The sequence below is a fragment of the Cervus elaphus genome, chromosome 19, assembly GCF_910594005.1.
Source record: "Cervus elaphus chromosome 19, mCerEla1.1, whole genome shotgun sequence".
In the NCBI taxonomy this organism is placed as follows: domain Eukaryota; kingdom Metazoa; phylum Chordata; class Mammalia; order Artiodactyla; family Cervidae; genus Cervus; species Cervus elaphus.
Genome location: NC_057833.1, coordinates 45,862,985 through 45,890,951, shown reverse-complemented (window position 1 = coordinate 45,890,951; position 27,967 = coordinate 45,862,985). Strand labels below are relative to the sequence as shown.

The window sequence follows — 27,967 nt, the reverse complement described above, 5'->3', positions numbered from 1 at the left end:
ACCATTTGGGCTCGCCCACACGTCACTTCCGGAGATCGCGCTCCTGAACACCCAGAAAACTGGTGTGACTCTTGCTTGCTGCTTTTCGTCGGTCTACTGGACAAGCATGGGTCGGAGGAGAGCGCTAGAGGGTGGGACCCTTGGCCGGACTCTTATCCGCCAGCAAGTTCAACGGAGCCGTAGTCACCGCCACACTGACTCCTGGGTAAAAACGTTGTCTTTCTCACTCTTTCTGCCTAGTTGTGAGTCTGAACGCAGCGAAATTTACGGTCAGGGTTCTCAGGGAAATATTCCAAAGGAAATGATGCCAAAATAGGGTTTCTAGAGATGAATACAATCTCCCCCCGGTAACGGCGGGGATCCGTTCTAGGCCCACCCCCACCCCCTCTCGGATACTGAAATGTGCAAATGCTCAAGACCGTTAGAATCGACCAGGCCGAGAAACAGGCCCTCCTAGCAAGACACAGGGCCCAGAGGTGGAGGCTAGTGTGATGAGGTCGGAGTGAGATCTTGAAAACCGGGGCTAAAGTTTTATATTTATCCTGTAGGCCGTGGAAGCATTTGGAAGTTTCTGCACAGGAATGACACAAAAACGACTTCGTGTTGTATTCGTTTGTCTAAAGAATTGATCCTCCAAGAGCCGCTGGTCGGTAGCAGAAGTACAAAATAACTCAGATTCGTGCTTCACCTTTTTTTTATTCCCTAGTGGTATTACTCAGAGCTGGACAACATTTCTCCAAAGTTTGGCGGGCCTAGTAGCTTCCTGGGCCTGGAAATGGTCATAGTTTTAGGATCCTTGAAGAGCAGATGAAATGGTTTGATTGATTTGTAATTGTCATTTTGACATTCATTCCTCGAAGTGTTTGAGAATTCACAAGTTCTCAGTAAAGAACTAGATTCTAATCCTTACCCTGATTTTTGCTGATTCTGTGGCCTTTGGGCAAACCACCTAGCCTTTTAACCTTCAATTATTTTCATTTGTTTGTACCTGTACAGAGCATGTAGATTAGGATGGTGTTTATCTTATAAAACTGAAGTGTGTCTGGAATCCATTCAGTAAGTGGCAACTAGCCAAGCTTTTCATCCCACAGAATAAAACTCAAGAAAATACCATGTTGTGTGGAATGTAATAAAGGTAACTTGCAGGATTCTTTTGTTTTCACTTTACTATATCGAATGATACACAGCATCTCACAGTATCTCACAGCATTTGAGTCACTGTGTGAAATGTATTTCTTACTGTGGGTGTCTGTCTAAAAAAGTTGACCAACAGTGGTTGCCAGAACCAGAGTATATGGTATATGGGTTTAGATTCAAATACCTCTGCCACTTATTAGCTTATGACTATAGACAATTTATTCTATCCAGTTTAATCCTGATAGAGATATGAAGTTTATTTCAAAATATTTTGAAAATTAAATAAGAAAGTAAATGGAAAATAACTATCATGAGGTAAGAAAGTACTCATTTAAATGTTAAGTGTTACTAATGTTGACTAAAAGAGCTGACACCACCCTCAAGGCCATAGAACGTTCTTTGGGAACATAGCATTTGTTTGGATGTAAGGAGCAGAAGAAAGCAGCTATCTTACCCTCCTATGTTTTACTCTTAGCTGCACACAAGTGAACTCAACGATGGCTATGATTGGGGTCGACTTAATCTTCAGTCCGTGACTGAACAGAGTTCCCTGGACGACTTCCTTGCCACTGCGGAACTTGCAGGAACAGAGTTTGTAGCTGGTAAGTTGTTGCTGAGTACCTCCAACACATTTCTATCTTTGCTGACTAAATACAAGTAAGTCTGCTTGGGGGTGTTTTGCCAATCTTCCTAAACTCATAAGGGAGCTGTTTTTAACCCAAAGGCAGATATCCCAGGAGCAGTGCGGAAGGGTCAGAATTCAACAGGGAAGTACAAAATGTGCCACAGTTTTAAAATTCAGCTCTAAAAAGCATCTGTGGTTATCTATCATGTCAAATTCGAGAAACTCAGTCTCTCATCAGGGAAGAGACCAGTTAACATTATAGTGAACAGTAACCAGCTTTTACCAGAAAATGTTTCCTGCTACCATTGTTGGAAGCAAAATCCTGAATTAAATTTAAGTACTTGTCACACACTGTAGTGCATTTTTCCATGCATATAATTTATTTAAGTCACTGCTTGCCCTTTTTTGTTGTTTTTGGTTTGTTTGTGGTTTTGTGTGTGTGTGTGTGTTTATGTGTGTTTTCTAAGCATTTAGCAAACTACCTGGCACAGAGATACCCTTAGAAACTACTATTTCTATTGCTCTTCTGTTAGAACTGTTATGTTGTTTAGCAAACTTGTTCATTTGTTCAAAATGCTTTTATTGAACCCCAGTTACTTTCAGGTATTGTGTGCCTACTGACAGTATAGTATTGTATAAGGCAAATTTTTATTTCTACAGAATTTTGTCTTAGGTGCTGTAAAAGGAGTCTGTAGCAGAGATGAATAAAAGGTGTCCATTTCTATCTGAAGGAAAATTGGGGCTGGTCAGGGAACTCTTTACCCTGGGTCTGAGCCTTAAAAGATGTTAGCAGGACAGGTGAGATGATGCAGGACGTTACACACAAGCAAGCAGAGCACTTCAAGCTAAGATCTGAGCAGCAGCCTGCTTTGTTCAGAAAATGGTTAGAAGAAATTTCACGGTGCTTAAAAGTACATGGGTGCAAGAGGCGGTGAACAAACACTTAGGGAGGAGGGAAGGGCCACGTCCAGGAAAGAATGAGGTCCTTAAAGGTGTCTTTAGAGGGTTCTCAGTAAATTGATGCTTTTGAACTGTGGTGTTGGAGAAGACTCTTGAGAGTCCCTTGGACTGCAAGGAGATCCAACCAGTCCATCCTAAAGGAGATCAGTCCTGGGTGTTCATTGGAAGGACTGATGCTGAAGCTGAAACTCCAATACTTTGGCCACCTCATGCGAAGAGTTGCCTCATTGGAAAAGACCCTGATGCTGGGAGGGATTGAGGGCAGGAGGAGAAGGGGACAAGAGAGGATGAGATGGCTGGATGGCATCACCGGCTCGACGGACATGAGTTTGAGTAATCTCCGGGAGTTGGTGATGGACAGGGAGGCCTGGCGTGCTGCAATTCATGGAATCGCAAAGAGTCGGACACGACTGAGTGACTGAACTGACTGACTGAAGTGAAGCAAGTATATTTTTTGAAAGATCACCGATGGATTTTGAACAAGAAAGACCAGTTAGGAGACTGTTTCTTTAGTCCAGCAAGCGAACCAGGCCAGGGCTGAAGTAGTAGTAAAGAGAAGAATGGAGAAAAGAACAGAAACAAAGCTGTTCGTGGTTAGACTAAACCAGACTTTGTAGAGGGGCTGGAGGAAGTGAAGAAGAGTGTCTTTTTTGCATGTTAATGAGTACTCCTAAATAGTTTCAGAATACGGGTTGGTCTTCTGAGCAATGTAAACATAATTAGAAGGTTGGAATTTTCAGTCCCACTCAGGAGAAGAGGGGGGCTTCCCTGGTGGCTCAGTGGTAAAGAATTCACCTGCAGTGCAGGAGATGCAGGTTTGATCACTTCCCTGGAGGAGGGCATGGCAACTCCCTCCAGTGTTCTTGCATAGAGGAGCCCATGGACAGAGGAGCCTGGACAGAGCTGCAGTCCATGGGGTCCCAGAGAACTGGACACAACTGAAGACACTGACGTGAGCGTGAGGGAAAGGAGAGGAGCTAGAGATGAAGTTAATCACTGGTGACCGATGACTTGATCCACTCGTACCTCCATAATGAAATTTCCATCAGCCTTTCAAAAAATCCATAAAAATCCCTCATTGAAATTAATTCCCTTTTCCTTAGAATTATTTAATGATAGGATTTTCCTCAATTCTCTGGCCTTCAGACGGCACTTGTCTTCTGGACGCTCGGGAACAGGGATTCTTAACCTGGAGACTACAAGTTTCAGCTGTCCATGAACCCCTCAGATTGCAGGCAGAATCGTACTTGTGTGTGTCGTGTGTGTGTATACATGTACTTTTGAATAGGGTGATGGTCCATGGTTTTTAAGCTAGTTCTCATGGATCCCTGACCTTAACAAAGGAGTGCAGGACAATGAAAAATGCTAAATGTTCACTGGGAACTCTTCACTTTTAAAAGATGGCAAAGGCCGTACTCAGCAAATAAGCAGAAGATATGATATTGTGACATAAAAGTAGTACATTTATAGTGGGTCTTCATTTCTGTTTCCTTGATACAAGAGTTTCTAAAACCCTGGTGATTTCTTGAGTGGTAGGAGCAAGAGGAGTGTCTTTTATTATTCATAATAAGCCCCTTTCAACCTTACTAGGTTGGACTTCCCTGATAGCTCAGTTGGTAAAGAATCCACCTGCAATGCAGGAGACCTCAGTTTGATTCCTGGGTCGGGAAGATCCGCTGGAGAAGGGATAAGGCTACCCACTCCAGTATTCTTGGGCTTCCTTTGTGGCTCAGCTGGTAAAGAATCCTCCTACAGTGCGGGAGACCTGGGTTTGATCCCTAGGTTGGAAAGATCCCCTGGAGAAGGGAAAGGCTACCCACTCCAGTATTCTGGCCTGGAGAATTCCATGGGGTCGCAAAGAATTGGACACAACTGAGCAACGTTCACTTTCACTTATCAGCCTTAACTAGAGTTTATGCTAATGAGGTGACCTGAGGTTGCTGTGAGAAGGATGGACAGTGCTTCTGCCAGGGGGCTGATTGCCACAGGAACCTACCCTGTGATTTGAGGGTTGGGACTTTGCAAAACTCCTCCCCCAAGCTCTGGGAATGGGAGATGTCCTGGAGATTGAGTTAATCACCAGTGCCCAACTATTTAATGCCTGTGTAATGAGGCCTCCATAAAAACCCATTTGCAAATTTGGCATCTGAAGTTGGGGCAGTCTCTTGATAGTGTCAGAATAGAATTGAATTGTAGGACACCCAGTTGGTGTCTGGAGAGTTGGAAAACTGGTTGTTGGTGTGAGAAAACTCATACATTTGGTATCAGAAATGTTGGTAGTGAAAGCAGTTCAGAGACAGGTGGCTGCATCATCCATCATGTGCTTACTGCTTGTGGCTACTGAGATGAGAACAGGAATGGGTAGTTGACTCTCCCTAAGATTTGAGATTTGGGAGCAGCTGCAGTGCACTAAGGAATTTGATGTTCAGTCAGAGTGTGGAATGGGTATACTCTGTGGTTTTAGCCAAAGAGGGAAAGAAGTGAAGCTATAAGCTAGATGGTGGACTGGGAGAAGAGGAAAGAATCAAGGGGCTAGAGGGATTTACAGAGCTTGGACCAAGCAAAGTGGGAACATTGGGTGGGAGGTCACCATTGGAAGGAGAAATTAATGTCAAAGAATGATCAAGTATGGGTTAGAGGGGTGAGTGTTCTGACTGGTGGTTGAGGATGACATGATGAGAATGGTGACTGGAGGCTGTATGTACTCTGGGTGACTGGACTGTCCAGTATTGGTGGTCACATGAAGGTAGTAGATTGCCGTGTTTGCCTAAAGAAGAAGAGAACCATTGCTAAAGATGACCTGTTATCCTTGAATAGGACCTCCTCTTGACATTTTGGTAAGAAGCGTAGCTGGCTTCCAAGTGCTTATCTCACTGCAGTCACCTGCCCCAGAGACTAGGTGGCTGTGGAGGGGTGCAGTAGAGAGGCCTGGAGCAACTTGGGATAGAGCCTAGAGCAGAGGCCTCTGGTTTATACATACACTGGCTATTGTTTTATTCCTTTAAATTCTTGTACAGCTTGATTGTGAGTGTTTATAATGCAGAAAGTGAAGAACTAAAGAGCCTCTTGATGAAAGTGAAAGAGGAGAGTGAAAAAGTTGGCTTAAAGCTCAACATTCAGAAAACTAAGATCATGGCATCTGGTCCCATCACTTCATGGCAAATAGATGGGGAAACAGTGGTTAACTTTATTTTTCTGGGCTCCAAAATCACTGCAGATGGTGATTGCAGCCATGAAATTAAAAGACACTTACTCCTTGGAAGGAAAGTTATGACCAACCTAGACAGTATATTAAAAAGCAGAGATACTGCTTTGTCAACAAATCCGTCTAGTCAAGGCTCTGGTTTTTCCAGTGGTCATGTATGGATGTGACAGTTGGACTATAAAGAAAGCTGAGTGCCGAAGAATTGATGCTTTTGAACTGTGGTGTTGGAGAAGACTCTTGAGAGTCCCTTGGACTGCAGGGAGATCCACCCAGTCCATCCTACAGATCATCAGTCCTGGGTGTTCGTTGGAAGGACTGATGTTGAAGCTGAAACTCCAATACTTTGGCCACCTGATGCGAAGAGCTGGCTCATTTGAAAAGACCCTGATGCTGGGAAGGATTGAGGGCAGGAGGAGAAGGGGGCGACAGAGAATGAGATAGTTGGATGGCATCACTGACTCAATGGACATGGGTTTGAGTCGATTCCAGGAGTTGGTGATGGTCGGGGAGGCCTGGCGTGCTGTGGTTCATGGGGTCACAAAGAATCGGACACGACTAAGCGACTGAACTGAACTGATAAATGTTTTATGTAAATTCTAGCTTTGTAGTAGCTCACCAGTTCTGATTGGAGTGAGTCTCCTTTCTGAACTTTTCTTTTCCCCTCAGTCCCTTTGGCTTAAAATTATTCTCCATGGGTAAAATGAGGAGACTGGTTGTAATGAATATTTACAATCACTTCCCACTCCTCTTGTTTCTGTTTCCAAGAAATGCATTTAGCATATGGAGTTTTATAAAAATCAGTACTTGAAAAAGTGGTTGACCTTTTGAAACATTTAGTAAAGATCTTTTTTTTTTTTTTTTGGTAGAAAACTTCCTTTGGAAAATTATAATTTATTCAAGGTTAAGGGAATCTATGTAAATCAAGAAAGCTTAAATTCTGTTTTAGGTGCTCATATTTTTAGTATTCTAAGTAATGAATTCACTCTCTATACTGTCTCTTAAATAGAAGTACTTTTTTCTTCCCCCCATGGACAGAGAAGCTTAATATTAAATTTGTGCCTCCTGAGGCCAGAACTGGACTACTGTCTTTTGAGGAGAACCAGAGAATTAAGAAACTCCATGAAGAAAACAAACAGTTCCTGTGTATACCAAGGAGGTGAGTTGAGTAAAAATGCAGGATATTAAAAGACATAACGAAACCACTAAATATAAAATTTTTATTTGGTGTTCACTTTTTTCTGCTTTCTTTTCTCAACTGCCATTATTAAATCCAGTTATCCTATTCTATTTTGGTAACTCATGTGGGGTTGTTTATTTTTTACTTTATGATTGTTTCAGACCAAAGTGGGACCAAAAAACTAGTCCAGAAGAACTCAAACAGGCAGAGAAAGATAACTTTCTAGAATGGAGACGTCAGCTTGTCCGGTGAGTGTTCACCTCCATGAAGAATTTTCTTGAAATTTTGAGTTAGGCATGTTGGTGTGCTTGCATTGCTGTTTGCATTTTTAAGGCTTTGTTCTTTTAAAGAGAAGTGGTAGATTTCATCTTATACATGCAAATCGGTGTGTGTGCAAGCCACATTGCTTTGTGCATGTGTTTCCTTACACAAAGGTTGTGAGTTCATTGCTGCATTCTTGGCCTTTTCTCCTTTTCATATCCTTTTCCTGCTGTTTGTCACTCTGGAGTTGATCACTGCTCCCTGGAGCCTTCTTCCAACGTGATGGATAAACCTCTAGGACTTAAAAGCTTAAGTAGAAAATTTAAATTTGATTTGCATATTAACTCAACAGAAAGGATATAAAAATCATTTGACAATATTTGTGTGCCTATTTTTTAATGCAATGAATTTGAGTATTTATATTACTTGAAACCTAACTATCAAAATCTAGCAGAAATATAAACTTCTCATTCTAAAACCAGGTTGGAAGAGGACCAAAACCTGATATTGACACCATTTGAAAGAAATCTGGACTTTTGGCGCCAACTCTGGAGGGTGATTGAGAGAAGGTAGATTACCATTTTCTTTTTGTGTAAGGAGGATGTGGTGGTGGTGTTACGATAGATTTGCATGTTATATATGTTTGTGAGCCCAGGGAGGGGTTAAAGGAACAGGATCAAGCTTTACAAAGGGCTACTGAGAATTATTATAGAAACTGAAACTGTGATCCTACATTTCTTTTAAAATATAGGGGGGGGGTTGTTATTAATAAACACATTGATAAAATAATGGTTATTGCTAAAGGTTTTTTATTATTGTCAAAAGAGTGTATGAATTATTTATAAGGACCCCTTAAATGAACCTTATATTTGAAATGATGCTTTTAACAACAAGCCTTCAGGGGGTAGGGGTGTGTGTGTGGTTAATCTATAAAATATACCCAGTAAGAATGTTAGGAAACAGGATGCTTTCACTGGGATTCTTGGGAAAGGATATTAGCATATTTAGCATTATTACCAAGAAAAAGGACTTGGATTAAATTTGTAAAAGTTATTTACATTTCTTTTTAGGGTGATGAAAATCCTCTGGAATTAGTGGTGATAGTTATACAACTTTGTGGCTGTATTCAGTCAGTTCAGTTCAGTTCAGTTCAGTCGCTCAGTCGTGTCTGACTCTTTGCGACCCCATGAATTGCAACACGCCAGGCCTCCCTGTCCATCACCAGCTCCCAGAGTTTACTCAAACTCATGTCCATCGATCTGGTGATGCCATCTAGCCATTTCATCCTCTGTTGTCCCCTTCTCCTCCTGCCCTCAATCCCTCCCAGCATCAGGGTCTGTTCCAGTGAGTCAACTCTTCACATGAGGTGGCCAAAGTATTGGAGTTTCAGCTTCAGCATCAGTCCTTCCAATGAACACCCAGGACTGATCTCCTTTAGGATGGACTGGTTGGATCTCCTTGCAGTCCAAGGGACTCTCAAGAGTCTTCTCCAACACCACAGTTCAGAAAACTAAGATCATGGCATCTGGTCCCATCACTTCATGGGACATAGATGGGGTAACAGTGGAAACAGTGTCAGACTTTAATTTTGGGGGCTCCAAAATCACTGCAGATGGTGATTGCAGCCATGAAATTAAAAGATGCTTACTCCTTGGAAGGAAAGTTATGACCAACCTAGACAGCATATTAAAAAGCAGAGACATTGCCAACAAAGGTCCGTCTAGTCAAGACTGGTTTTTCCAGTGGTCGTGTATGGATGTGAGAGTTGGACTGTGAGGAGAGCTGAGCGCCAAAAAATTGATGCTTTTGAACTGTGGCTGTATTAAAAACCACTAAATTGTATACTTTTAAAAGGATGAATTTTACGATAACGTTAATTATCTGTTTTTCTTAAAAGTCACTTAAATGCGTCCAACCCATCTTGCTCCCTCAGGTAGAGAGGGTCATTGGGCTGGGATGTGAGGAGGTGAGAATATTAAAGCAAATCTCTAAGCCTGAAGGAAGGGGAAGGTTGCTGCTAATTGCCAGGCTCCATGCTGACCTCTTAGATTGACCTAGGTTTGAATGGGGCTTAGGAAGACCCAATATGGTTCTTTTGGGGACTGGAGTGGACTGATCTCTCCTTCATGCAGTTAGAATGTATATTGCTGAAAACGCCTGTTTTCTTACTGAAAATGCTGTTTCTTATTTCCAAATAGAATTGGTAACAATGTGAAATATTGAAACTTCAACCTTGAGGGAATGCCCCCATCTGCACACTCTTAGTTAATTCTTTAATTCTAGATTTTCTCCTATTTCATATATTGGCTATCTTTTTCCACATTTCTTTTTTTCCTTATTTATTCTGGTTTCTGACTTTCGTGTAAGAGGCTCTTCACAGGTGTCAAGTGATGTTTGCCATCTGTTCATATTTAAGAAAACAAAGTGTTACAGAGCTGATTGACAGGACTTCTGTTTGGGTGATTTTGCCACCAGGTGAACTTCTCTGTATGGTGACTGAGCAGAGATCAATTTTATTTTGTTGGGATTCCCTACAAAATGTTTGTATGGGTGTTTTCCCTAGGATCAGTCAGTTTCTTAAAGAGAAGCACGATCGTCTGCCAAGAACGGGGTAAAGGTGATAATATATTACACAGGGGCTGGGCCTTTCTACCATTTGGGGTATGTGTAGACTTACGTTAATCCTCCTCTCTTCAGTATGGCATCTCTTTCCCACCTTCTCCTATGCTTGAGGTCCTAGTTCTGGAACCTCTCAGGTTCATCTTCTCCACAATAAAACCTGGCCTTCTGCCATTGGGACAGGGGTCTGAGGGGCTGTGGGGTGAAGTGTGGCTGCCTGGCTGAATGGAACAAGGGAATGGACCTAATCACTCCCTGTTCAGAGTGGTTTTAGCCCCACACCTCGCCCTTGTTTCAAAAACTGCTTCTGATCCTGAGCTTCTTCAGAGCTCTGGAGTGTGAACAGGCCTGCTTCTCATTGGCTGACTTTCTGAGTTGCTCTTCTTTCTTTTTGTCCTAATGAGTTCCAGCCTTTCATTTTTGTAGGTCTTGAGAGGGAACAAAGGTAACCATATGAATTCTTCCATGTTTAACAGGAAGGCCCTTCCCTTATTTTTTATGCCCCTAGATAAGCTGTTTGTTTCCCCAGAGTAAGCCTGGACCTGTTGAAACTTGTAGCTTCAATTGGATTACAGCATCACTTGTTCTGTTGCTCTATCACATGGACGTGGATGTGAATTACATAAAAATATCAATAAAGTAACTCCTGCCGTGTCTCTTAACAGGAAATATTTATTGATATGTTCTGTAAAACAGCAGGTGTCTCCTGTTTGGTAACAGACTAGCTATGTCGTCTGCCTCTTTAATTTCAAGAATAGTTATCAGAAAGGATTTGGTGTATAACATTTCATTAAATGCAGGAAACTGCTGAGGCACAGAGGGCAGAATGCTGCTTCCAGTCAGACAAGGTGTTTCCATTGCGTTGCGTCAACACTTCCTAGCACATAACTGGCACTTTGCCCTGCATCTTAATTCAGTACACGAAGCAAGCCATCTTAAACTTGTCTTCTTTTCTTACTGGTGTGTCTTAAGCTGGTTATTCTTTCTGCCTCTTTGGCAGGTAGACATAATGTTTATGGACTTTGGTTCATTAGACTTTGTCCGTTTTTTGCAGTCATTTTTGCGTTTACTGTTAAATCCTTACAGATGGAAAGCAGTAGATATTACCTTAAAGAAGGAAATACTAGGGCCCACTTAACTAGAGAACTTTTTAAGCATCTTGTCATAAGTTAGCAAGCTTATGAGTTCCTTTACTCACAAGATTATGCTGGAAATTTATTCTGAAGGAAAATGCAGACCCAGATTTGTCAAAAGTCCTGCCCTGAGTGGTAGCCTTGATTTAGCACATTTCCTTGGTGTTCAGCATAGTTGCATAGGAGTTACTCCAGGAAGAGCGAACCAGACGTGGATTGGGAAGACTGCTGGAAGGTGCTGGTACATGCACAGCTTGTTCCCTCCCAGCGGTGGTCACAGCATCTTTCCTAACCACAGAGGCTGAAGGTAGGGAGGATCCTATTGGAGAAGTGTAGTACTCATGCAGTGCTGGCCTGCTGGTCCCCGCTACCTTTGTGAGGAATTCGAGGGACTTGCTGTCTGTGCAGAAAGTTTTCATATTGCTCCATCTTCTGTGTGATGAAAGGGGTTGCATTCATCATTTCCTGCTTCACCATGGCAACTTAAGTTGATATTTTGCTGTTTTGAATTTTATCATTTAAGCACATTCTTGAAACTGGTGGATGATGATTTGCTAGATGTCAGAAGGGTTTAAGTGAGGTTTATAGGCTTTATAGTGGCAGCTGTGATCAGGTGATATATTAGGGCTTTTTGAGGTCTTAACACAAGTGTAGACTGGGTGCTGAGTATATAGTAGACATCACCTTGGATTGAAGTCTTTGGAATAACTCTTTAATCTTTCCAGGAGAGATTACTAGAAGGTATAGTTAAAAATGTTAGCATATTGAGAGCAGGAAAATGTTATGATTGTAGCATGATCTCTGGTCCAGAGTGCTTGAGTTCGCCTTCAAACTCAATCACTTAGTACCTTGTGGCTTTGAATAGGCCACTTAGCTGTTCAAGCTTCAGTTCCTTCACATATAAACTGGGGATAATTGTACCTATTGAAAATTCAACATATCAGTGCCTGACATACGGAAGATGTTTGCTCTCGATACTGTTTCCTTTCACTTCACAGTGATTGGCATGTCTCACATGTGTTTTTCAGTGATATCGTGGTCCAGATAGTAGATGCTCGCAATCCACTCCTGTTCAGGTGTGAGGATTTGGTAAGTGAAACGTGACAAGATTCAAACTTCAAGCCCTTGGAGCAGCAGTGGGAGACGGCGTCACCGACAGCAGTTGCTCTGAGCCGCCCTTGGCACCCTGCTCTCGCGGCTCTCCCGCTCCTCCCAGGGCCAGGAGCCTGCGCAGTGGGGCCCTTCAGACATGTTTTCTTCAGACTGCTGTTTCCATCTGCAGGAAGCCTCAAACACTTGAACTTTCTAGCTTTTAGTTTAGAAGCCACTCTGTTCAGAGGAATTTGCCAGTGTGTCTCATTTTTTAAGAGAATTTTAAGTAAATGAAGTAGCATTTTGCTGATTTGGGCATATGCCTAGTCCGTTCATCCCACTAAGCTTTCTCTTCGCACACCAGATTTACTACCTTCTGTGGTATTCTACAAATGATCTAAGTTTGTAAAATACTGCAGGGGGTCATCATTAAGGTGTGAGTATCACTAGAAATGAGGCGATACAGGCTTTGAATTAATAAGACTGAAAACACATGAAGTGTTCCTATTTCTGTTTGAGGACCACAGCAGGACCATTATTTTAAAATCTGGTGAATAACAAAATTCAAAATAGGGAAACTCTTACTAATTCAGCTTTCAATATTTTTAGGGTATTTCCTAATGGAAAGCTATGCTTGGGGTTAACTTAATCACTGGGTCTTATTTTCCTTTTAGACTTCAAAAATATTTTTTATAAGATTATTGACTGTCATCATTTGGCTTGAAAATAGTTCCTGCTGACTGACAAATCTTTTTTTTAAATACAATTATTTATCTTTGCTTGAAAGAAACTGTATAATTTAAAGAAATAAGAGCAGGGCAGGAAAGCATTTCCTTTTTACCCTTTAGTTTTTTTTGTGAAGAGTTTGTAAGCATATGTGACCTAACTTCTTTTCAAAGCCTGCTGAAAGTATCCATACCATGGATTTAATCATGTACTATGATTAAAAATCTTTCATATTAGGACTGTTTTAAACCGGTGACAGTAAGACCTTTTAGTAATAACTAGAAGGGACTAGGGAAGGGGATCTTCAGTATAATTAGCCAAATTTTTCCCCATTTGGAGAGATATCTGAATATCTTTGTCTTGCCTAGGAATGTTATGTGAAAACCATTGATGACAACAAGGAGAATGTTATTCTGGTGAATAAGGCAGACTTATTGACTATCGAGCAGCGGAGTGCCTGGGCTGAATTCTTCGAAAAAGAAAACGTGAAGGTCATTTTCTGGTCAGCTTTGGCTGAAGCCATTCAACTGATGGCTAACTCTAAGGTAACTGGGGACTTCTCGGGTTGGAAGATTTCGGTTTCTGTTAAGTGTGCTTTGTTTGTTTTTTCTTATTGTTGATTTGTGGGGCTTTATTTCTTTTTTCCCTAAGTAGTAGGGTAGTATGATGACCTACAGAAAAGTAAGTTGCAAAGTTGCTTTCTCTGAAGACACATACTTTTTAAAATGTTAGGCAGAAAGTTGTATAGGAACTTTCCTAATGACTTTACAGTTGCTTTTAAGAGAAGTCAAAACCAAAATTCAGATACAGCTGAATGTAATAACTTCTCTGGACTTGACTAGAATCTCTTTTGACTTTGTTTTGAAAACAAAGAAATGAAGTAATACTAAATTAATATATACCATGTGTTTTAACCCAATTTTGCTAGAAACAGTTTAAGGGTTATTTTCTAATAAAAATTAATGATAACCAGCTATGGAAAGAACTTAGCAACAGCATTCTTAGAGCTGAAAGAGACCTAAAGTCATGTCTTTTCCTGTCTGCCTCCTTTGGTCTCACCTCTGTTAGCCATTGCTGACGAGTTAGTGGCCTGAGCTGGGTGCTCTAAATACAACCCCTTCTTGTTGGTGAGCTCAGAAGTTAGTGAGCTCTGACTCTGTGAAGGGCTTCTTCCCTCCACCTCCCTGGCAGACAGTCACACACATGCTCTCTCAGGCCATACATACCAGGTGTCTCATTCTTTTTCTCTCCAGGGTGAAAGTTCTTTAGTCCAATAAGGTTCAGCTCTCCTAACTTTAATTTAAGGCCTCTTCCTTTCTCCCTGTGTTCTCTTTTCTGCAGAAGGTACATATCTCTGCTTTGCTGCTCCTAATAGACGTGTCCTCCAGTGCACTCCTCACCCTGAGGGCCTCTCTGCCTGAGTCAGGAGAGCACCCAAAATGGGTGGCCACTGATCAAGTATAGTCCTCCAGGTGTGCTTTGCCGAGGACGTGTATTCTTATTTCTTGTGACTAGGATACTCCCAGGAATTCAGGGTTTTTGTTAATTCACCTTCTTTCAAAGGACCTTATGCTTTTGGCTCATTAAACCTATGAACAACTGTATCCCTCAAATATCAGATTGGCCAAAAAGTTTGTTCTGGTTTTCCCATACTACCTTAAGGGAAAAACCTTTACGAACTTTTTGACCAACTCAGTATTTTAAAGATAAGACTTTTAGCAAGCAGATCTCATCTATCTTTACATGTGGGGAAAGTTTCTCACTTTATTTTTAGCTCAGCTTAGGACATGTTCCTCTTAAATATTAGTGGTTTGGGGACAAGGTAGAATTCATTTTGGATATGTCATTTGTTTTTCTCTTCCAGAATTGAATCATCTGCAGGTATTGTGTTGGCCCTTCTGTGTCTTCTTAATGTTCATTGATAACGCTGTTGAGTAGTCTGGGGCTGAGGATAGAGTTCTGCGACCTTTTGTGGACTTAATAAGTGCAGGTGTACCAAGCATTTAAGATGTATTTGAAAGACTATAACAGTAGTTATTGTGCTGTTACTGTTATTAATAAAAACTAACCCACAGAAAACCTGTTCTTAGCAGGCACTGCTATTCTGAGTACTTTCTGTGTTTTATTTCATCTTCTCCAGAAAGAATTTAAGTGCTTGTAATCCTCGGGCAATCTGGCTTCATAGTCTGTCCTCTTCATTATTGCTTCTCTTGTTTCAAATCCTTCCTGGAAGTTGGTGTCTAGTTGCAGTGCTGAATAACTATTTATCAATATGTCACTCAGCCCTGATGCATCAGCCCAGTGGCCCTGTTGAAAATGGGAAAAGGATCAGTTTTTACATCTCTGGTATTCCCTGAACTGGCAACCAAGGAGTAGATTCCCAAGGGAAATGGGATTTGTTTGCACGATGTGTTCTCAGGGAATCTTTGCTGCCTCCTGTTGTGTCTGTTAGCTTACTTGTAGAATTGTTTCCCTGTCAGACTGGATTACCAGTGCTTGGTTTATGGAAGATATTCTTTCTTCCTTTTTAAAAGTTGAACCCTATTTATTCTTCCTAAATCTTCTGAAATCTCTGTTCATGATTTTCCAAGTTGTTACCAGCTACTACTGTTGTGTTATCGTATCTAATCACATCTGTCATTTGAATATCAAGCATGAACTTATTAAAAAATAGATATTCACTGTTTTTTCACCTATCTGAAGTTTGCTCTTTTCTCCATGGTTGTTTAACCATTCTTTTTTTTTTTTTAATGGGACTTGTTTTTTTCCATTTATTTTTATTAGTTGGAGGCTAATTACTTTGCAATATTGTATTGGTTTTTGCCATACATTGATAAGAATCAGCCATGAGACTTTTTTTTAATTGAGTACTTTTGTTTTCTCTCGGCCATTTGTTAAATTGCACTGTGTTCCCCAAAAGATGGACTTTTCCCTTCTTTCTTTTTTTTATGTGTGTATGTGTGTGTAGCAGAGTTTTATTAAAGTGAAAAAGGGACAGAGAAAGCTTCTGATATAGACACTAGAGGGGGGATGGAGAGTGCCTCTCTTGCTAGTCTTAGCACGGGAGCTGTATATACTTTTTCAATTGGTCCCTTCTTTCTTTTAATTTTTGATGTAACTACTGCAAAGTCCTTTTGTTGCCTTTATCATTTTTCCTGAACCTAAACTGCTTCAAGCCTTAGTTTTCCTAGCAAATACCCATGTTCAGTTCACATTATTGTGTTCTGCCTCTTTCATACTTTTAAATGTTCAGAATAGTACACAGTGACTTTGTGACCTTTATTATAGAAATTGCTCCAATTCCAAGTTTCTTTTTGAGTCTCCTGAAATGACAGTGAAATCATACCTCTTCTCCCTGACTTTTTTTCTTCCCTAAAATGTAGGATATCTATTTAACTGAGTTTATTATGCCCTCTCCTGTAGTGGCTACTCATTCTAACACTAGATTATTTGGAAATGATAGGTTTGCATCACTTCTAAATCTAAATCAATTCACCCTTGTTGATAAGAATTGGTAATACTGTGAATTGTTGTATTTCTGCTTTATTATCTGTAAGAATTCAGAAAGATTGTTGTTAAGTTGCTAAGTCCTGTCCAACTCTTTGTGATCTCATGGACTGCAGCACGCCAGGCTTCCCTGTCCTTTACTGTCTCCCGGAGTTTGCTCCAACTCATGTCCATTGAGTCGATAATGCCATCCAACTGTCTCATCCTCTGTTGTCCCCCTCTCCTGCCTTCTATCTTTCCCAGCATCAAGGTCTTTTCCATTGAGTCTGTTCTTCACATCAGGTGGCCAAGGTATTGGAGTTCAGCTTCAGCATCAGTCCTTCCAATGAATATATGGGGTTGATTTCCTTTAGGATTGACTGGTTTGATATCCTTGCTGTCCAGGGGACTCAAAAGTCTTCTCTATCACCACAGTTCAAAAGCATCAGTTCTTTGATGCTCAGCCTTCTTTATGGTTTAACTCTCACATCCATACATGACTACTGGAAAAAACCATAGCTTTGACTGTACAGACCTTTGTCGGCAAAGTAATGTCTCTGCTTATTAATATGCTGTCTAGGTTGGTCATAGCTTTTCTTTCAAGGAGCAGGCATCTTTGAATTTCATGGCTGCAGTCACCATCTGCAGTTACTTTGGAACCCAAGAAAATAAAATCTGTCACTGTTTCCATTTTCCCCCATCTATTTGCCATGAAGTGATGGGACGAGATGCTGTGATCTTAGTTTTTGAATGTTAAGTTTTAAGCCAGTTTTTTCACTCTTCTCTTTCACCCTCATCAAGAAGCTCTTCAGTTCCTCTTCACTTTCTGTGATTAGAATGGTATCATGTGCGTATCTGAGGTTGTTATTTCTCCTGGCAATCTTGATTCCAGCTTATAATTCATCCAGAAGGATTAATACACCCATGAATTGTAAATCATTTTTACCATTCTCTTTCCAAAAGAAGTCATTGTTCGGCAAATAATTTCCATGCACAGAGTTGTTTTGTTGCTCTCATATTTCACACACAGGGACCTGTGCCCCATGATGCTATGATTTATTAAAGATAGTTATAAAAGAATAGTTTCCTTAACTATGAAAATCACTGTCTTTTAAAATGAAAATTTATATTAATTATAAATTATACCCTTCTTGCTTTGTGCAGAGAAGAGAATATTAACTGTTTTACTGTTAATGAGAATACTTTTGTTTTATTCTATAGCCCATTGCAAAAGTACTGCCAAGGAATTCAGCTTGACACAGGCTTTTCTAAACTCTTACTTTTTTTTTTAATAGATAAAAGAGTTATCTATTAGACAAGATCAAGGTGTTCACGGTAGTATAGCCATAGACAGGAGTTATCTATTAGAAAAGTAATAGATGTTATTTGTTCAAATAATACAAAAATGTGTGATATGAAGGTCCCCCTCTCTGGAGGGCACCACTGTGGATAGTTCAGTTATATCCTCATGTTATCTCATCTCCCTCTTTTTACCTTTCCTTTTCATAATGTTTTTTGTCCTCTGTTCATCTTAGATAACCAACTCTGAGTGTTTTTACCAGAGTGAAAAGTGCAGTTGTTACACACTTCTGAACTTTTGTGGTTTTTGTTATTTCATCAGGAAGAAGTAAACAGAGACACTGGAGAAGCTATCACAGCCGAGTTTGAAAACTCCAGTTGCGACGAAGCTGAAATTCTACACGAAGAGGCTGAACATCTTTCACTTGGTGCAGTTGCCAGTAGTGAAGAAGAAGAGAGTGAGTATGAGGACTGTCAGGAGGAGGAGGAGGACTGGCAGACGTGTTTGGAAGATGGCAGCAGCCCTGATGAGGAAGCCTGTGGCCAGGACCGCAAGGAGGCCCATACTCTGGATTCTGAGGCTCAAGAAAGGAAAACCCCGCAGAAGAGGCAAATACACAATTTTAGTCACTTGGTATCAAAGCAGGAGTTACTCAAGGTCTTTAAGCAGCTGCACTCTGGAAAGAAGGTGAAGGATGGACAACTTACTGTTGGACTGGTAAGATGAGATATGTCATAAAATTGATTCATGAGGGTCTGTATTCCCACTGCACTGGAACCCCAGAGACCAGTGAGGCCCTGGTGTCATAGGGAAGACTGAAGACTTCTTGTTGCCCATGGGCGTCGTGGGAGCAGGCCATGTGTGACAGACAGCCCAGCTCAAAGAATGAACTTTCTCAAGGCTTAAACTGGTTACACCCCTGTTCGTATTACCTTCTACAGTCTCCCAGTTAATCCCTACATGTCTCGTGACTTACAAGAGATACCAGAATGAAAACTTTTAAGGTTGTCTTCTGCCCTCTGGTCCAGTGTTCTTTCCTTTAGATAGGGTAGGCTTTTGGCATCCTGTGATGCAGGCTTTTTAGATAGGGTAGGCTTTTGGCATCCTGTGATGATTGCCAACTTTTACTGTAGACATTCCGTCTGACTCCCTTCTAGGTGGGCTATCCAAACGTTGGTAAGAGTTCAACAATCAACACCATCCTAGGCAACAAGAAGGTATCTGTGTCTGCTACGCCTGGTCACACCAAGCATTTTCAGGTATTTCTACAGCATCAGCCTCTGTATTTACTCAGACAGTCCTCCCTCTGAGTATTTTCTGAAGTTCTTTGCCACCCGTGTGCTGCTCTTCTTTCCCTTCCCATGCTGTGTGCCCAGCATAACCCCCTTACTTGTCCTTCAGACTCTCTATGTAGAACCTGGCCTCTGCTTGTGTGACTGCCCAGGCCTGGTGATGCCATCCTTTGTCTCTACCAAAGCTGAGATGATTTGCAGTGGAATCCTCCCAATTGACCAGATGAGAGATCATGTCCCACCTGTATCACTAATATCCTTGGTGCTGTGCCAAAATTGTGGTTGTTCTGTGTATATTGGAGCTTCAGAAAAATCTGAGTAATTAAATAGGGGAGGAAAAAATAATCCTTCCTTACATAATTGTAAGGATTAGAAACAAAGATAGTGTGATTTGTCTCTGAATTAGGATCATCTCACAAATCTGTAATGTATTTAGGTAAAAATGTGTCATCTTGAAGTCTGTTTCAGAGATAATATTTTTAAAGGATACATTTGGAGGTAGTCATTGGTGCATAAGGCTTTTTTTAAAAGAGGGACTGAAAAAAAAAAAAAAAGAGGGACTGAAAGTCTTTTAAAATTAAGAATAATCATATTTCTTTGGAGAGGTGGAAAGTTTTTTGTCACCATAGTGCCAAAATACAGTGTTCTTAGAAGATGCCATGGGGAGGGAGAGGGGGGTCAGTTCAGAGAAGTAGATTCCTTGACAAGCTTATGTTTGCCAGAATATACCAAGACATGTTTTAGAAGCTACTTATGGCATTGACATCATAAAGCCTAGAGAAGATGAAGATCCCCAGCGACCTCCAACATCAGAAGAACTGCTGACGGCTTATGGATGTGAGCGGTGATTTATTTTAAAATGTGAACAAAAAGTAACAATGTAATTACTGACAGAAGTACCCTGCAAAGATACAAATTCAGAATTTTCCCTTAGCATTTGTCATCTTTCAGGGTTGATATTTTTGTGGTCCTATTGGTCTTGCCTGCAGAGTAGCCTCCAGGTAGCTGACTTGGTAGTGGTTTCAGGGTCCGGCAGTAAAGGAGGGGGAGCCGACTGCTGCCTGAGTGGTATTTTACTTCATGTTAGGTGCTTTTTAGTTAGAGAAGGAGGTGTGCTATATTCCTCGCCTCTTCCCCAGGTTTTCACCATAGAAATCAGTGCCTGGGAGACGTGTCCTCCCAGGCTTTCGTGGTCTCAGGCCCTTTCCTGTAGGAGGCCTTGTACCCAAGTGTAGATGTTGGGGTTCTGATCTGAGGCTCTATTGGCTTTTCTTCATGGGAGTTCCATGTAGAAACTTCCCAGGTGGTGGTAGTGGCAAAGAACCTGCCTGCCAGTGCAAGAGACATGAGTGATGAGGATTCAGTCCCTGGGTTGGGAAGATCCCCTGGAGAAGGCATGGCAACTCCCTCCAGTATTCTTGCCTGGAGAATCCCATGGACAGAGGAGCCTAGCAGGTTGTAGTCCATAGGGTTGCACAGAGTCAGACACGACTGAAGCTAGTTAGCGTACACACACATGTGAATTATCTTTGTCATTTCTCCAATTGACTGTGATGTATTTATCTTGAACACAAACTTTAATCTGGAAAGACCTGTATCTACCTAAAGAAATAGCTGTGTTAAAAAAATTTCCATGTGTATGTATCTTGCCTTTCAAGAAATTGCCCTCAGTCAGGAAAGAGTTCAGGTTATTTGAGTGTTTACTGGCAGAGAAAGGTGATTTGATATAAACCACAGTTAAATCAGACCTTGAATTTTTGCCTTAGTTGAGTTGGGTTTTTTTTTTTTTTTTTTTGGTTTTTTTTTTTTAGTTGAGATATTTTAAAGAGGATGGCTATTAAGCACTTGTGGTAAGACTGATATAGTCACAAAATCATAGGATAAGAAGGGGTCTTAAAGATCTCCCCATCTTTTATCTCCCTTTCCTTATGACAAGTAATCTGAACTCCGAGCATGAAGTGACTTGCCCAGGGTGGTGTCTGGTCAGTGGCATAGCCTCAGTGAGAACCCAGGTTTCTTTCCTAATCCATCTCTCCCTTGTGCTGGCCTGAAAGATGGGGAAAAGTAGACTTTGTATCAGACTTTCCATCTGGTTTGATATCCAAGTAAAACTGAAAGTAGTATGAGTCTTCAAATTTTTCATCTAATTCTCTCTGACAAACCAAAAAGTGAGGACAAAGCCAGTTTGTAAAAACACATGCCTAAACATTCTTAAAATACTAGTACAATTCATCATCTGTCCTTATATTTGTTAACCATTTTATCTTCTAAGAATCACTTTTTTCTATGCAGCATTTGTTTGTGTCTTAATGATTTATAGCAATTCTTTGCTATCTATGTTTCAGATGTTCTTCCTGATGTACATTTTCTTTAGCCCTATGGAAGTCAATGATTTCAGTAGTTTTTTTCCTTTTTAGTTTTGTTGGGTTTGGTGTTTTACTTGGGAAAAACTGTTTTCCTATAATTTTTTTTCTAATTTTTAGATTTTCATCCTCCTCCTGAATGTATTTTTTGTGTATAGTTGTAACTACTTTCTTCTAAACTAAAGGACCCAACATAGAGCTAGGATGAGGAGCTGGGTTTTTAACCTGTCAGCTAAAGCCTGTGTTGTTACCAGCTGTGCTCTGGTGTTCCCTTCTAATTGAATTAGTATTAAAGGGATCTTTGTTGTATGTTTGGGAAACTGAAAAAAGTGTAGGTATATCATTAAATAAGAAAACTTGATCTATTGCTTTTGGTTTTGCTGATAATGACGACGTATCATTCTACAAGTAGCCTCCTTGAATCAGTGTTTAAAATGGAAGAGATTGAAGAAATAACTAGAGTAGAGAGAGATTGAGCATGTCTGTCACATGCTGCTCGGTGTTTGGCAAAAGAGCAGATGTACCAGTATAGTTGGTCCTGGATTATCAGCTGTATTTGTAATGCTAACCAAAGTATTTTCTACATTGTTAATTGATTTTTTTTTTTTAAGGTAGAATAAGAATGCAGTGTAGTAACAGAAAAGGCTAGATTTCCATTACCTCAAGTTTCTTTGTTACAATGTCTTCTAACTTAGGTTTTACAAAATTCATTTCTCCTTATAGGTATGCGAGGATTCATGACAGCACATGGACAGCCAGACCAGCCTCGATCTGCGCGCTACATCCTGAAGGATTATGTCAATGTAAGTGAACCCTGCCTCTTGTTCCTCTCGAATAAGTAAGTAGGTCTTTTTCCATTGCATGTGGTTAGGGTAATGGCAACCAGCTGGGTTATAAAGGAGATATTTTCTTTTTGATACTGTTTTATAACTGGAATTGTACTCTTGATCCGGGGGAGCCAGCATCGTATAAAACATAGAAAGGACTGACGTGATATGAAATAGATAAACATCTCTGAATATCTGTTACCAGTAAAGGTGATAAAGTATGTAAGTCTATGAGCTATTATTTTCCTGTTACAGTGAGGACATGGTGAGTTTTGGGTTTTTCTCATCAGCAAAATAGGAGTTCATAGTACCTATCTCATGAGATTACTATGGGAAATAAATGAGAGTGGTATATATGAGTTGGAGACAGACACCCCCATATACACAAACACCACTTAGCTCAGTGCCTAGTGTAAAATTAGCCCGGTAGTTTTTATTAGTAGTAGTAGTAGTAAGCTATTTCTTTCCACAAAAAGTATTACAGGGGGTATAATAATTGGCTGTGAGGATGTCACTTTATTCCCTCCTCTTCTCAGTTATGTCATCAGTGGGGCTTTCGGGGCACAGAAATAAAAGAGGGCAGCCATGGTTTTTTTTAAATTTAGGAGGAAAATAGTTAATAGAATACTTATATGGATGAATTATTAATTAATTATTCTTTGCCATTTGTAAATCTGTGAAGGATGGGGTGGTGGTGGTGGTTCAGTCGCGCAGTTGTGTCCGACTCTGCGACCCCATGGACTGCAGCACGCCAGGTTTCCCTGTCCTCCATCATCTCCTGGAGTTTGCTCAAACTCATGTCCATTGAGTCTCTGATCCATCTCATCCTCTTTCACCCCCTTTCCCAGCATCAGGGTCTTTTCCAGTGAGTCAGTTCTTTGCATCAGGTGACCACAGTATTGGAGCTTCAACTCCAGCAGCAGTCCTTCCAATGAATATTCAGGGTTGGTTTCCTTTAAGAATTCACTGATTTGATCTCCTTGCTGTCCAAGGGGCTCTTTAGAAGTCTTCTCTAACACCACAGTTCGAAAGCATCAATTCTTTTGGGCTCAGCCTTCTTTATGATCCAGCTGTCACATCCATACATGACTACTAGAAAAACCATAGCTTTGACTAGACGGACCTTTGTCGGCAAAGTGATGTCTCTGCTTTTTAATACGCTGTCTAGGTGGAGGATGGGGAAAATGAGTTTAAAAAGTCTTTATGTGTATATATGGTAGAAAGAGGAAACTTGGCACCCAGTGAACAATGGCATTAGACAGTAGTGGCAATAGTGTCCCTATTAGTGCAGCCACACTATCCAACTGCATCCTGGCTTTTGTTTTGGAAAATACTCACATTAAGTATAGGGCTTCCCTGGTGACTCAGTCAGTGAAGAATCCACGTACAGTGCAGGAGACTGCCTGCAATGTAGGAGACCCGGTTCAATCCCTTGGTCAGAAGATCCCCTGGAGAAGGAAATGGCGACCCACTCTAGTATTCTTGCCTGGAGAATCCCATGGACAGAGGAGCCTGTGGGCTGCAGTCCATGGGGTTGCAGAGTTGGACACGACTGAGCGACTGAACCACCATCTACCACAGTAAGTTTTGGATTGGCCAAAAAGCTTGTTCAGGTTTTTACATAAGATGTTACAGAAAAACCCCAAACAACTTTTTGGCCAACCCAATGTAATCACATACTTGGACTGAAGAGTACATTAAACAAGACTCTAGGGGCACAGAGAAGAAAGATTTCATTCTAAGTTAGGACTATGGAAAGGTGAGGCCTATAGAACACTAAGGATCATCGTCTAGGTGTTAGGACTTCTCTAGTCGCAGTGACCAGAACTCAGCTCGGCTATCAAAAGGAAGAAAGTTCCATCAGTGTGCCCTGGGGAGAGGCTACTTCTGTGAACTTCACACAGATGCTCTGAGGATGCGCTGTTACCACATGTGTTGCCTCTGCAGGGTAAACTCCTGTACTGTCATCCTCCTCCTGGCAGAGATCCTGTGACCTTTCAGTACCAACACCAGCGACTCCTGGAGAAAAAAGTGAATGGTGGGGAAATAAAGCAGGTGGTTAGGAATAAAAAGGCACATCAGATTGAAAATGTAGTGGATAAAACTTTTTTCCATCAGGTGAGTTTTAAAGTTTCTTTAACTTCGGATCCAGTACACTTTTTGTGTAACAGATTTATTGGAACGTCATTTGCGTATCATTGAATTCACCCTTTTAAAATATATGATTTAATAGTTTATGGTATATTCACAGAGTTGTGTTAACCATCACCACCATGTAATTTTAGAACATTTTATCACTCCAAAAAGAAACCTTGTACCCATTAGCATTCACTTCCCATTCCTACTTCACCTAGCCCCTTCCAACCAGTCATCTTTCTATTTACTTTCTCTGTAAATAGATTGTCTGTTCTGGACATTTCATATAAATGGGATCATACACTGTATGATCCTTTGTGGCTGGCTTCTTTAGCTAAGCCTAATAGCTTCAGGGTTCATTCATGTATCCGTACATATTTTGCTTATTATTGCCAAGTAATATTCCATTAAATAGAATATACCACATTTTGTTTATTCATTTGTCAGTTGATGGATATTGGGGTTGTTTCCACTTTTTGTATATCAGCTGCTGTGAACATTCATGTGCAGGTTTTTCTGTGACATGTATTTCATTTCTCTTGGCTGTATACTTTGGAGTAGGATTGCTGAGTCATTGGAATTGCTATATAGTTAACCGTCTGAGTAGCTGCCAGACTTTTTTCCAGAGTGGCTATACCACTGTATATTCCCACCAGCAATGTATGAGGGTTCTAATTTCTCCACATCCTTGCCAAACTGCAGAAGGTAATGATATTTAAGCTAGACTTTGAGAAACAAAAGAAAATGTGTCAGTGGGAAGATGAAATTTCTAGGCAGAAGGAGTTGATGAACAGAGGCAAAAAGATAGGGGAGTGTGGGCTTTATAGGCACAGAACCCATGTTGCAGGTGACCCTGTTTGCCATTGGAGGGAATGTGGACTTGATTCCCCAGTCTACATGGGACCTTCAGAGATCTGTGAGAACAGGACTTAGAGAGATACAGATTAGAGAACTCTGATAGAAGTGTCTTGCAGTGCTCCAGTAAAAGCCAATGAACCCCTGGGTTAAAGCAGTGGAGATGGATAAGAGAGGAAGATGTACGGAGTTCTAGAGACTGGAGTCCACAGAACTCAGTGCCTAACTGTTGTGACAGATAAGAAGAGAGTGTGTCGTCTTGGCGGCTGAGCAGGTTCTTACACCACTGGCCGAAATAAAGAATGTAGAGTCAGCTTCTAACTAACTGAGTTGCACAAGTAGAATTTTGATATCAAGAGAGATTTCCAGAAAATAGCTGGTATTATGAATATTGTTATAGATGGTGTTTGAAGCCATGGGACTAAACAAAAGTTGAAGGCAGAATGAATTGAAGACAAAACTCTGAGAAACTTATTTCAGGAATGGGGAGAGAGAGAAGAGCAGTTGGAGATGGAAGTCCACTATCCTGGAGTTCTCCACAAGCAATTCTCTGTGTATCCTCTGAAGGAGATTGCTGACACTGCCATTAATATCTTCCCTTATTTCCTAGGAAAATGTGAGAGCTCTGACCAAAGGAGTCCAGGCTGTGATGGGCTACAAGCCTGGGAGTGGCTTGGTGACAGCAGCTGCTGTGAGCTCTGAGAGGGGGGCTGGGAAGCCCTGGAAAAAACATGGCAACAGAAATAAAAAAGAGAAAAGCCGCAGACTCTATAAGCACCTGGATCCATGAACTTGGACTGCAGCAGAACTGGCACCTTTGCTGTGCATCTGTGGTGCTATAGAGTGGACCCTTGTGAGGCACACACAACAGCTGGTGTCAAGACTGAGGGCCTCCTCAGAGCGCCAACTCAGACCAGCGGTTGTCTTATTCCCAGAACCCTGCTCCTGTGGAAGGCTGAATTTAAGATGAGGGAATTTATGATGTATATGTGTGTAAATATATACACAAATGCATAGTAATTTATAAATTGGGAATTTGGGGGAAAGATATTAAAGTTCAGTTGCTACTTGGTGGGTTTTTTATTGGCTCATATAGATTTATTGCTCTTTGCACATTTCACATTCTTTAAATGATTTTAATTTGCTAAAACATGGCTGGATTTTTTACTACATGATTAAATTTGTGATATTCAACCTCAAACACATACCAACTTACACCCCTGATATGGCAGAAGGCATATCAGATCTTGGAACGGGGGTTGGCGTGGGTGAGTTTTAAACCCTGTGGAGAGCATGACCTACTGAAGATTACTGTCTACATGAGTCTCCACCCCAGAGGGGAGCATGTGTTTTTTTGTGTCATAGATGGTTTTGGAAATTTAATGGAAGTTATGGACACTTTCTCCAGAAAAATGTGCATTACCACCTATGCAAAGTTGCAAAATGTATCCAGAGATTCATAGACCCCAAAGTTCATGAATTCACAGTTAAGAAGACTTGCCTTTAACTGACTGTAATATATTTGGTATATTTGAAAATGTGTTCTATCTGGGGAATTTAAAATTTTTTATTCACCAGTTTAACAAATACTCATTGACCAACTTTTCTATTTTGATGAAGTCTAAATTTATCTTTTTTCTTTGGTTGCTTGTGCTTTGGTGTTAGAATTAAAGTATTGCCAAATGCAAGATTACTAAGATACACTCATATTTTTTTTCTGAAGAGTTTTAGGGTTTTAGCTCTTAAATTCAGGTCTCTGGACCTGAGTTAACTTTTGTAGGTAGTGTGAGTCAGGAAGTGGATCAGCTTAATTCTTTCACATGTGCATATCCAGTAGACCCAGCACCATTTGTTGAAAAGGTTAGCCTTCTCCCATTTAGTTGTTTGGGCACCTTTGTGGAAAATCAAGCATAAATGTGAGGGCATTTCTAGAGATGTACCTTTGAGAAGTCAAACGTTCGTGAGTGGATAACAACTGTCAATAGTATTGGAATCAGTTTTCTAGCAAGTACAGCTTGTAAGAGATGGATGTCTCTGCAGGTGCCCCCCCACCCCCCCCACACACACACTCCACATCCCTCGGCATCATGGCGTCCACCTTCCTGCAGCCCAGCTCCTGTACAGGCTGACAGCTTGCCACAAGCCCTGTGTTCCCTGCTTTCCCACAGGAGGACTTTTCTGGCACCCCAGAAGCTTGCTCAGCCCTCACAAAGGGCAGCTTGGAAGTGCAGGAGGTTGAAGCCCCACAGGGTAACCCCCAACCAGTAAGGAGTGGGGGCTGGCTGGTAAGTACCCCGGGTTCCTGTCACGCAGCATTCTATGTTTATCACAAGATGCTTTGTGGAACTGAGCCCTATATGCTCATGGTTAAACTATCTTGTTAACTCACCTTTCCTTGCTCTTCTCCCTACCCTGTCTCACTTCGCTTCCTCGCTTCTGCTTCATGGATTTGCCTCCCAAATAAACTAACTGAACCTAAGTCTTTGCTTAGAGTCTAAGGAACCCAAACTGGGACATCCTGAAGGGGAATTTCTGTTTTCACTTTTGCTTCTGCCTGGAGTATGTCTTCCTAAGCTGACTTGAAATTTTTAAATAGTATGCCCACCCTCGTAGAGATTAGTATTCTGAGATTTTCAAAGGGCAGTCATTACCACTTTATGGTTCTTAATTTTTTCCAATATTTTATTACAGGGGACATACCATTCTTTTAAAGCAGAACCTGCTATAGATCTGTCATCTATTTACTTTCAGGAAATTAGAAGGAAGTAAAGTT

At 41.0% G+C, this 27,967-nt stretch overlaps 1 protein-coding gene across 1 annotated transcript; it reads left to right on the top strand.

The window, feature by feature from the left end:
* The first annotated feature begins 23 nt into the window (after positions 1-23).
* LSG1 (large 60S subunit nuclear export GTPase 1) lies at positions 24-26,261 on the top strand. Its single transcript, XM_043873968.1, has 14 exons — positions 24-205; positions 1,613-1,739; positions 6,963-7,083; positions 7,266-7,352; positions 7,848-7,934; positions 12,146-12,206; positions 13,304-13,480; positions 18,043-18,438; positions 18,879-18,980; positions 19,123-19,266; positions 19,727-19,850; positions 22,100-22,179; positions 24,151-24,321; positions 25,805-26,261. The coding sequence occupies exons 1-14, from the start codon at positions 107-109 to the stop codon at positions 25,982-25,984; spliced, it is 1,956 nt and encodes a 651-aa protein (XP_043729903.1). The 5' UTR covers positions 24-106; the 3' UTR covers positions 25,985-26,261.
* The last annotated feature ends 1,706 nt before the right edge of the window (positions 26,262-27,967 follow it).

Excerpts from the sequence above, each read along its gene's own strand:
- LSG1 (XM_043873968.1), top strand. The coding sequence starts at position 107 with ATGGGTCGGAGGAGAGCGCTAGAGGGTGGGACCCTTGGCCGGACTCTT. Across the intron at positions 7,084-7,265 it reads TTCCTGTGTATACCAAGGAG|ACCAAAGTGGGACCAAAAAA; the intron begins GTGAGTTGAGTA and ends TGATTGTTTCAG. Across the intron at positions 18,439-18,878 it reads GACAACTTACTGTTGGACTG|GTGGGCTATCCAAACGTTGG; the intron begins GTAAGATGAGAT and ends ACTCCCTTCTAG.